Raw genomic sequence first — 11749 nt, 5'->3', positions numbered from 1 at the left:
TGTTGAAATTTATGAATGAGTATAGTAGATGTCACATTATTTTTGTGTGAGGTCGAATCAAGGGTCATGGCTTAAACATTCAATTCAATCAGTCAATATATGTAAAAAAAATTATGACTTTTATAAAATATCAGTTGTAATCAATTTGGAGTCTGGTCAACGGAGGTCTTTCTGATCATCATAACTGCTTGCATTGGCTATTTAGCTAAGCTGGCACCATCGAATACGATCAGCTATTAACAAACAGTCATATAAGAACATGTTAAAATTAACGTCATTTTAATGTAAGCAAGCAGAAAAATTTTGTCTTGTTCACCACATGGGCCTTTGTAAATAAATTCAGTTTGAACTTTTTTTATATATCGCAATCAAATATTTCTTCGTTTTCTTTAAAATTCTTTCTCTGGCAACACGCAAGAAAGCTATTAAAGCAAAATCAAAACAACGTTAAAACGAAACAGAGTGCACATTGAAAACACATTTCGAACGGAAGATCAAATGAATTTATACACAACAAGCCGCACTGTTTCAGAACAAAACGTCAAATGAATCTTTGGAATGGAAAAAAAGTTAACGAAAACGGTTGAACTTGAGTTGTAAAACATCTAAAAAAAACCAGTGCCCTTAACTGCTGATTGCAATCGTTCCTATGTTAAATATTTCAATATTAATCCGGTAGTACTTCATTTCTGATTCTCAATTTTCCAAATTTGTATCATTGGTCATCAAGTTACACATCAATGCTTTTCATTAAAGATATTGCGTTTTACGTGCTGTTATTTTTTAAAACAGGGTGTCTTCAGACTTGCACCATCTACATCAAGAGTTAAAAAGTTGAAGGTAAAATATTTTTATTTGTTTTAATCTTCTATTGAATTTTCATATATATTTAATTTTAATGATTTCAAATCAATTCACTCCATTTTACTAATAATTACTAATTCAATTATTAATTCAATACAATTACAATTAGTTAAATAATTAATTAATTTATTAACCAGCCAATAACAATTTACTAATTCCATAACTTATTAAAATTGTAAATTAGCATTGTAGTTGTTTTTTTTTCGTACATTTTTCTTGAAAATAAACCCTACACAGGCAGAATTTGACGCCAACATGGTGAACATCAACGAGTTCGTTCGTGACGCTGCTTGTCTGTCTGGTGAGTTTCTCCAGTGAATATCTTGTTGATGATGATGATGGTGATTGTGATGTCGATGATGGTGATGATGATGATTGCGACTTTGATGATGATGATTGTGACTATGATGATGACGATGATGGAGGTAACTATGATGATGTTTATGAATACATTGGTGGTAATAGTGGTTATGTAGGGTTATGGAGAGAAAGTTTTGAAATAAAAGCTGTATAATGTTTGTTGCTCGTGATTTCATTTAGTACGTGATTTATTGATGACCGCACCATTTTTATTAGCTCCATTAATTGTGACTCTGTGTTCTGTATTATTAATTTAAATCACCACACGTTATCAGCAGTTCGTACCAACATCGCCTTTTCATATTTTCGATCGTTTGTTGATCACCAAGGTCACTATTGTAATCATTAATTTTTGCCATCATCATTATGATCGTTGTCATCATCACGGTCATTAGAACCATCATCATCGCTGTCGTCATCATCACTGTAATCATAATCATCATCTACATCACTATCATTGTCGTCATCCTGATTAACATTATCATCATCTTTATTGTCATCATCATCACTATCATTATCACCATCATCATTATCATTATTACCATCATCACTTTCAAATATCACCATCATCACTCTCATTATCATAATGTCATCATCGTCATCATCGTTGTCGCCATCCCCATCACCGCCGACAGGTGTTCTGAAGCAGTACTTGAGGGAGCTTCCGGAGCCACTGATGTTGCACGACCTCTGCGAACAATGGGTCCAAGCCTACCAGAAGTCAGTTGTCATGATGATAATAATAATAATTATAATAATAATAATAATAATTTTTATAATACTAATTATAATACTAATAAATAGTAGTAGTAGTAGCAGTAACAGCAGCAACAGTGTAACAACAGTAGCAGTAGTATTAGTAAGTAGTTAGTGTTGTAGTTTTTTTTGACAGTGTATGTATCTATGTTGCTGTTTAATTAACATCAATAGTTGCGTTATTATTATTTTATTATTATTATTATTATTATTATTATTATTGTTATTATTATTATTATTATTATTATTATTATTATTATTATTATTATTATTAGAGACACTTGTACCACGTAGAAAGCACTCACAAACACTGCATTGCATACACTGAGCTGAATGAATTCATTTTAAATTAAAAAAAAAAATGTATAATTTAATACTCTAAAAGTTTTTTTTTATTTAAAACATTTGAATAGAAAAAAAAATTGAAATAAAAATCATCCTTTGAACAATATCCATCATCATCATTTCAAATTTTTATATGAATATTTATTAGATTCCTTCCAACTCATTTTACTGTATACATTAATTGATTTTTTCTTTTATTCTTCAACTCGCTACCATTATTTGAGGCGTACTTTGTTCAAGCATGTCAGATGTTTCATACGTTTTAATGGAATCTGCCCATTATACAACACAATTTGAATAATAGAATAAAAAGTCAACACACACACACACACACACACACACACACACACACACACACACACACACACACAACACACACACACAACAAACACACACACACACAAATACCCACACACACACAAGCAAATATTCATACTTAATTATACAAATATGCGTATAACCAGGCCACAGAATGAAAGGCTGAATGCATTGTGGGTGATTGTTGACAAGTTGAAGCAAAAGAACATTGGTCACTATAACAACCTCAGGTCAGTTTGGTCATTTTTGTCATTTGTATATTACAGTGGATTACATTTTTTGTTTTTCTGTTCTTGATTTTATTAATGATTTTTTAAAATATTAACGTCCTACCTCGGGAAACTGGGTCTCTGGACGCTAAATGAAGATTGATTGATTTGATTGATTTTTAAAATATTGATAATAAAACTTTCCTACAAACTGACAAATCAGTGATTGAATCAATTGAAGTTTCTTGGTGTCTATAAAAATATTTTATAATTTGACATGACGTCATTGAAGTGTTGCAATCTGTGGTTATAAAAATTAAATCCAACAAAAATCTGTTCTAGTAAGTTGACACTGATTTTAACAATAATACTAACTCGCATCATACCCACGTGAATATGTATTTACACACGCACGCACGCCAATATGCACGCACACACTTTCGCATAAACACATGGCATACCCATTCACGCACACATACAAACACGCTAACACACGTACACAAATACACATATACACACACACAGGCAAACACAGAAATACACATACTTACATTCACGTATACATACATGTGCCTTTACTCAAACACACACGCACAAACACACACACACGTATATACAAATACTCACACACATACATTCAGATACCTGATAAAGTTCCTTGCCCTGGTGGCCAGTCACAGTGAGAAGAACAAGATGTCCTCCGCCAATCTGGCCATCGTCGTCGCTCCTAACTTGCTCTGGCCTCCCGATAACAACAGGTCTGTCAGTCAGATATGCATGGATGGATGGATGGATGGATGGATGCATGGATGAATGGTTAAATGGATGGGTGGATAGGTAGATGGATGAATGTGTGGATAAACGGATAGATGGGCGTATACATTCATGGATGGATGGTTTGGTTTTGTTAGAAGTTTGGTCACTGCAGACCAAAGTCTTTTGTCAATGATGACTTGATAAACAATGGATGAATCATTTCACAGAGCAATAAATGACTGAATCAGTTGATGACTGGCGACTGATCGATGAATAATTTGATTGGCTGGTTGTTTTTAATGTTTACGTTTAAAAAAAATGAAAACCTACATGCTTTGTAAATCAGCAAAACCACGTTCGCAAATACGTGCACACCGACTCATGAAATCTATAAATAAATAAGAACACAGAAAGTTTTGTCATGCCTCCATTGTGTGCTCATCTAATGTATGATGCATTCAAACATACGCACGTTTATACGCTTGCAAACACATACGTACGCATATATACACACGCATACGTACACACGCATACGTACACACATACATATACATACACACGCATACGTGCACACACACATGCACACACAGAGGTGACGTACAAGCCACTGGTGTGGTGACTGCCATCGTTGAAATCCTCATCTCCAGCTCGGAATGGTTCTTTCCAGGAGGTGGATTGTTTTTTTTTGTTTGTATTTATTCGTTTCTTGTTTGCTTCTTTTTATTTCTTAATAATTGTTTGCACTGTTTTGCATTTGCGTTGTGATCGGGAATAATTGATGATGTCGTGTCTGTGTGCAATTGTATGCCTCCTTGAAGGCTGTCCATTGATTGTTTAGTTATTTTTGTGTTGCAGTTATTCATGTCGTTCTATGGGTACATTATCTGAAATGTTTTATTTGTACGTGCCTGTTAGTGTATGTTTGCTTTGCTATGGTTCTACTTATTTGCTTTCACTACCTGTCTTGTGTGTCGGTTTTTGTGAAATTTTTAATACTTTCTTTGTTGGTTTTAATACTGTCTTTTTGCATTGTTTTTTTTTAACTTTTTGGTTCTTCGATACAATTCAATTTTTTTCACTGGCTCTTTTCTGTATTTCCTTTTTGTGGTCATCACTTTTTAAATATCTCTTTCCATTGTACCTGCCTGTAAGTTCTCACTTTCCCACTTTCTCGCAGAAATTGATTTCGCCTCGATGGCCTCATCAAACGAAAACTCCCCAATTTCGAGTCACCGATCGTGCAACACCATCACCACCACTAGCAGCGGCAGCCACAACACTGCCACGCCAACCACCACTCCCAGCCACCACAACAACAACAGCAGCAACAACGTCAACAACAATCATCATCAACCGTCTCAACACAATTCGTTTGCGGTGAAAGAGGCCTTCCTGGCTTCAAAGCCATCCTCCTCCTCCTCTTCCTCCTCATCTCACGATGTGTTCGCGTGAGTTCAGACGCTGGGTGGTGTTCATGCATCAGTTGATTGATCAATAAGTTAATGGAAGGATGAATGAATGATTTGCAAAAAATAGATAATGGTTGCATGAATGAATAACTAGATGGATGAATGGATAGATGAATGAATAGATAGGTAGATAGATAGGTAGATGGCTAGATGGATAAATGAATAGATGAATGAATGGGTAGATGGATGAATGGGTAGATGGATGAATGGGTAGATAAATGAATGGATAGATGGATGAATGGGCAGATGGATGTATGGGTAGATAAATGAATGGATAGATGGATGAATGGGCAGATGGATGTATGGGTAGATGGATGGATGGATACACAGACAAATCAATGATGGTTATTATTAGGGATAGTTTCGATTAAATATTTCATTTAATACCAATACTGATCTTCATATTTCATCAATTTAGTTTGTTCTTTTAATGCAGCACATCATCGGGTGATCCATTCCCGAGGGCACTGCGCCCACCACCACCAACCCCTATTAAAAATCCTCCTTTGCCGCCACACTCCAAGAGGAAGGGCATGGCCCCTCTACCTCCTTCGATGACGTCATCAGACCCGGGCTGGGTGGGCAACAATCATCAGAGGTCTCTCAGTACTTCTGTGAATTTGCAGGGTGAGATTGCTGGTGACAAGGGGGCTAACAATAGGTCAGTTATATTTTTTAATAATAATAATATTATAATATTATTATTATTATCATCATAATATTATTATTATAATAATATTATTATTATTATCATAATATTATTATTATAATATATTATTATTATCATTACGAGTCCTTATTATTATAATATATTATTATTATCATTTTGCTTGATTGAGGAAACCATTTAACGCTTGTTTAAAAATGGCCATAGTGTATTGTTACTATTATTATTTTGTTGTTCTTATTGTTATTGGTTTGACAGAAAATAAATTACTTAAGTAGGATGGGGGCTGTATAATTTGCTCAGTCATACACACATTGTCGATTATTTGCAATCAACATGCCAACCTGTTTATTAACTGTTTGCTGTTCAACAAATCATTCAACCAATCACCAACCTGTTGTTTAACTATTTGTTGTTCGCCAAATCATTCTATCAATCACAGGTTTGCAGTCATCAACGGCTCACTTGCCTCCAGCAGTACTGACATCTCAACATCTCAGCTGTCTGTGGCGAGTAGTTCTGCTAGCAATAACAACAACAACAGCAACAACAACAGTTCAATCAATAGGTCCAACAACAGCAGCGAAAATGCCTACCAGACATTAGGAGCTGGAGTTATGGGGGTTACAAATGTTGGGATGGCCATCTGTGGTGGCAAGGAACTTACTTCTTCGCACAAGCCCGACGACAACAACAACATCGATGACGTCATGGACAACAACAACTACTCTGATATCACGGACAACAACGACAACGACGTAACGCACGGTGTGGTGAAGCGCAAAGGCAAAATTAAAAGTACGACCAACACCGTCAACCGAAGCAACAACACCAATGTCCTCAACAGATTAAAAGAAATCAACAACAACATCAACAACAATGCAATGAACGATGGCAACGAGACCGACAGCCTAGCAGCTCAGTGGAAGGATGTGCTGGACTACGACAACGCAGAGTCTGATATGATTAATCTTGACGGCGATGATGACGAGGCTGCTGGCGAGGGCAATTTTGTTAGGAACAGATTTGTTATGAAAGCTGAGAACGTCAACAACAAATTTGTGAAAAATGTTGCTACGACAAGTTCAACATCTGCTGCAACAGCAACACAACCATCGGCAACGTCATCAACAGCAGCGGCAACAACGTCGTCGTCATCATCATCATCAGCAGCAGCAGCATCGTCTTCATCACAAATGTCGATGTCAGATAATTGTGCCATGCATTCGCCTGCAGGGGATGCTGATGTTTTTCATCCATTGCCCGATGCATCTGCCTCATCAACCGGCTTGCCGCAACAACAACCTCAACAAAATCAACAACATCAGCTGCAACAAAAACAGCAACAACAATCTTTGCCATATTTTTTCATTTCAACTGATACAACAGCTACAACAATTTCAACTTCTAAAATGAGCAATAATTTCAACAGTGACAACAAAAACAACAACAACAACATTGACAATTCACAACAAACTGACGACAAACGACAACACCGTCCTCAACAACACACAACCATCACGAAACCAATACCAGCTCCAAGAGTTCTGCTATCTTCATCAACTACAACTACAACAACATCATCATCATTAATAACATCATCATCAGCAGCAGCGGCAACAACAACATCATCAACATCATCAATAACATCGTCAACAACATCAACAAACGTGGTTACATCAATGTCAACAACAGCATCATCTTCAACGCCACAAGCTTCAGCTTCAACAACAACAACAACACCACTGGCTATCACTAATCAGTCAAAACTTTCACTTCATCCCATAACCAGCAACAACAAGGATGACATTATCATCAAAATCAAGAAGGATGATAATGATGATTATGATGATTATCTTGTTGAAAACGTCACCAAATTATGAGTTGTACTGTACCTTCTCTTAGCTTGTATGTATATTCATATACCTATGTTGTACGTACTATATATCTAACAAGTATATCTATATGTAATATTACGAACGCGTGTGCGTGCGTGCATGTGTGTGAGTGTGTGGTGTGTGTGTGTCTGTGTGTGTGTGTGTGCATGCGTGTGTGTGTGTAGATGATGTTTGTTGAAAATCACATAGGAAAATAATATATAAAATTACGTAGCATGTTTGTGGGCTTCTGTCCGTATGATTTCGTTGTTCAATAGAAAAATATACATTTTTTCCATTTACCTATATTGTAAATATGTTAGAAACGTTATTTCGTATATAAGTGCCGGCTTTATTAAATGCTATCATTGTACTTTTTTTATTTATTTTTAATTTTTTACTAATCTGATGTTGTCTTCATTGTTGTTATTGCTGTTGTCCTCTGCCTGTCTAACCAACTGTCTAACCAACCGAACTGGCAACAATTCAATCATCTCTTCAACAATTTCATCTAATTTTATTAAGTTTTGTCAATAATAATAATAATAAATTGGTTTTGTTCGCGGTTTAATTTAATTTAATTTAATTTAATTTAATTTAATTAAAGTTCGGTCAATCTTCAGATCGAATTAAAATGTACATTATATTATTTTTCTCCGCTGGTTCATACTTCATTCATTCATTCATTCATTCATTCATTCATTCATTCATTCATTCATTCATTCATTCATTCATTCATTCATTCATTCATTCATTCATTCATTCATTCATTCATTCATTCATTCATTCATTCATTTATTCATTTTTTTTATTAATTCACCAAATCAATCGTCATTTCATCGATTCTCATCACTTAATTGCGTTGATTAATCATATGTTACTTGCAGCCTCACATTCAAAGTCTGCAGTTACTTTTCTACCGTTATTTCCAATAGTTTTGTTTTACTACCACTTTGTTATCAACCAGAATCTATATTTCACATTTACGATTTGTATACACACACACATTATATATATATATATATATATATATATATATATATATATATATATATATATATATATATTGATTAATACTTATATTGATATATATATATATATATATATATATATATATATATATATAGATGGTTATATAGTATATTTCTATATGTACATTAACAAAGACATACGCTTGGACATATATGTTTCATTTGCTGTACGTATGTTACAAGTTAGTGTGTTCTGTATTTTTAACGCTATTTACAACATTACGTTGTGAAAAAATGTTAAGAATTCTTCGTATTAGTTCTACCTGCATGAATTGTTAATAAACGTCCGCAATTACAACAACATTACAATTACAACAACATTACAATTACAACAACATTACAATTACAACAACATTACAATTACAACAACATTACAATTATAGCAACATTACAATTACAACGACATTACAATTACAACAACATAACAATTACAACAACATTAACAATTACAAAATCACCAGCACCAATAACATCAATAGCGAACAACGCAGCCTCAGAAATTACATCAACAGTAATAACGTGATAGCGTCAGTTACTGCTGTGGCATTAACAAAATCTTCAACTTCAATACAATGGCCATATCCTCTCTATCTTAAGTAATAACAATAACAGGGCGAAATCATCCACTCAACAACAACTACAGCCACACAACAACAGCCACACAACAACAGCCTCACAACAACAGCCACACAACAACAGAAACAACAGCTGCCACACATCAACAGCCACTAAACCTCAGCCATACAACAACAGCCACACATCATCGACACAACAACATGGTTGATGAAGTTGCATTTTTTTACATGAAAAGTATACATTATTGATGCTGACTAACTAGCTAGCTGGCGAAAGCTACAGACGTACACACCGCTACTTTCATCTTCTTAGCTGGTTTGAAATACATAAATATTCATCCATTTATTCATTCTCTCGTTCGATCGTTTTATTCATTCATTTTTTCCCTCATTCATTCATTTGTTTATTCGATCATTCATTCATCTACTCATTTTTATTCTACATTATATTCATTTATTCTACTCACTGCTGCATTCAAGCTCCATTAAATCTTCTACGAAATTTAACAGCCTATTTAAAATTACGCTGGGATGCTTCGAAAACATTTCTTGTATGCCCTATATAAATAATACATATGTACCTTTATTACACATGTATATTTTATAGTATACATATATGTATATATATCTATATATATATGTTGGTAATAGACCATAATTTTTACAATATTCTATAAATTCTACCGAATGTTTGGCGTTAATATGTTTGTAGTTCGTTTTTTCGATTTTTCTCTCTAATGTTTTTTGGTGAACGTTTAGTTTATTAAAATTCAAAATAAACTTATTTTCCGAATTCATGCTGCAAATAAGGCCATATATATATATATATATATATATATATATATATATATATATATATATATATATATATATATATATATCCACACCATGTATACATAACACACATATATCATTTATATACTTTTATATATCATTGTATACATATGGATTAAGTACATTAATATATTTTTTTAATATTGTACAATTTTGTATTTGTCGTATTTAGATTGGAGACATTCGTCACTCAGTGTTGTGCCGTGCTGTGTTTGTCTTAGATTAAACCTTGTTTTTTTAAATATGTCCTCATCATAATCATATGTATAATTATTTATTTGTTTGTCTGTTTGTTTGTCTGTCTGTCTGTCTGTCTGTTTGTTAGTTAGTTTGTTGGAAAATTAAAATTTTTTAATATTTTAAACTTAATTTTTTGCTATGTTAATTCGGTGTTGTTTATAAAACCATTGTCTGAAAGATAACTTAATCAACCATTCAATGAATCACTCAATTAACCATTCAATGAACCACTCAATCGACCATTCAATCAACCATTCAATCAACCATTCAACCAAACATTCAACCAACCATTCAATCGACCATTTACGCTTGATGGGTTTGTTTGTTTAGTGGTGGAGAATGATTGATATAAATTAATTTTTTTAAGGTTACTTTTCACTATTTTTTGTCCTTTCTATTTTTTTTTTGTTTAAATTGAATTTGCATTGAAAATGATTATATTAAATTATTAATAAGAATTTGTTGACGTTCGCCGCTAAAAGCTCGTTGATATTCAAGTTGATATTCAAGTTGCGTTTCACTGAAATAAAATTATTTTGAGATTGATTGATTTTTATTACGTTATTTTAATTTTGGTGAAGCTCACAAATTTGAAAATTTTCGATTTTATTGTTTGCAATCTAAAATGTTAACTATTTTACTTTTGTTTCTTTCTTCATTGCCTTCCATCTACAAATACGTTCATTTATTCCTTCATTCAACCATCTACATATCTATTCATTCATCTATCTTTTACATCCATCTATCCATGCATCCATCTTTTCCATCCGTCCATCTATCTATCCATCTATCTATCCTAACATTTCTTTACATATTTATTCTCCCACCTACCTGTCAATCAGTTTGTCCATTTACTAGTCTAGCTTGATGAATTATTTTTTGATCACACTGCACTGCAACCGGTTATAAATTCACGGTGGCGGATTTAGGGGAATCGCGGGCCATACCCACCCATCCCCCGATGTGAGCATATTCTTATTAAAACTCGGTAAAACTCGATTTTTACGCAAGAAACAACCGGTATTTTTTTGGTACGCCAGCAATAATGTATTGGGAGTTTTGGCCCACTGTCAAATTTCAAATCTTTGGAATTTTTGGCCCCTGTTTACGTTGTCTGATTCCGTCTCTGTAAATTCAATTGCACTTTTAAACACGAAGAAACAAATAACACGTACTCCACTAATTAACTTTGCAGAATAAACTACTATTACTACTACTACTACTACTACTACTACTACTACTACTACTACTACTACTACTACTACTACTACTACTACTACTACTAACAATGGTCTACTAACAGCGTTTCATCTATCTGGTAACAAACGATGAGATGTGATTTTATAGTTTCAATTTTTCTAGCGACATCTTTGCTACCAATTGTCTCTTCTCTAACTAACCTGGCAACTAGGTAACACGGGTTGTATGCGTGTATGTAGGTCCTTGTT

General features: G+C 33.8%; 1 protein-coding gene across 1 annotated transcript in view; it reads left to right on the top strand.

Annotated features, from left to right (window-relative positions):
- Positions 1-7627, top strand: part of HELRODRAFT_164475 (hypothetical protein) — a gene marked incomplete at both ends in the record, with an annotated part of 15680 nt that extends 8053 nt beyond the window's left edge. The window contains 8 exons of the mRNA XM_009029408.1: positions 793-840; positions 1102-1165; positions 1860-1944; positions 2790-2873; positions 3494-3610; positions 4931-5056; positions 5514-5738; positions 6187-7627. Coding sequence (XP_009027656.1) covers positions 793-840; positions 1102-1165; positions 1860-1944; positions 2790-2873; positions 3494-3610; positions 4931-5056; positions 5514-5738; positions 6187-7627 — 2190 coding nt within the window. The remainder of the gene's footprint in view (positions 1-792; positions 841-1101; positions 1166-1859; positions 1945-2789; positions 2874-3493; positions 3611-4930; positions 5057-5513; positions 5739-6186) is intronic.
- Positions 7628-11749: the final 4122 nt, after the last annotated feature.

This window comes from Helobdella robusta (genome assembly GCF_000326865.2).
Source record: "Helobdella robusta unplaced genomic scaffold HELROscaffold_6, whole genome shotgun sequence".
Lineage (NCBI taxonomy): Eukaryota > Metazoa > Annelida > Clitellata > Rhynchobdellida > Glossiphoniidae > Helobdella > Helobdella robusta.
Note: the sequence above shows the minus strand (reverse complement) of the source record. Positions and strands in the feature narration are given on the sequence as shown.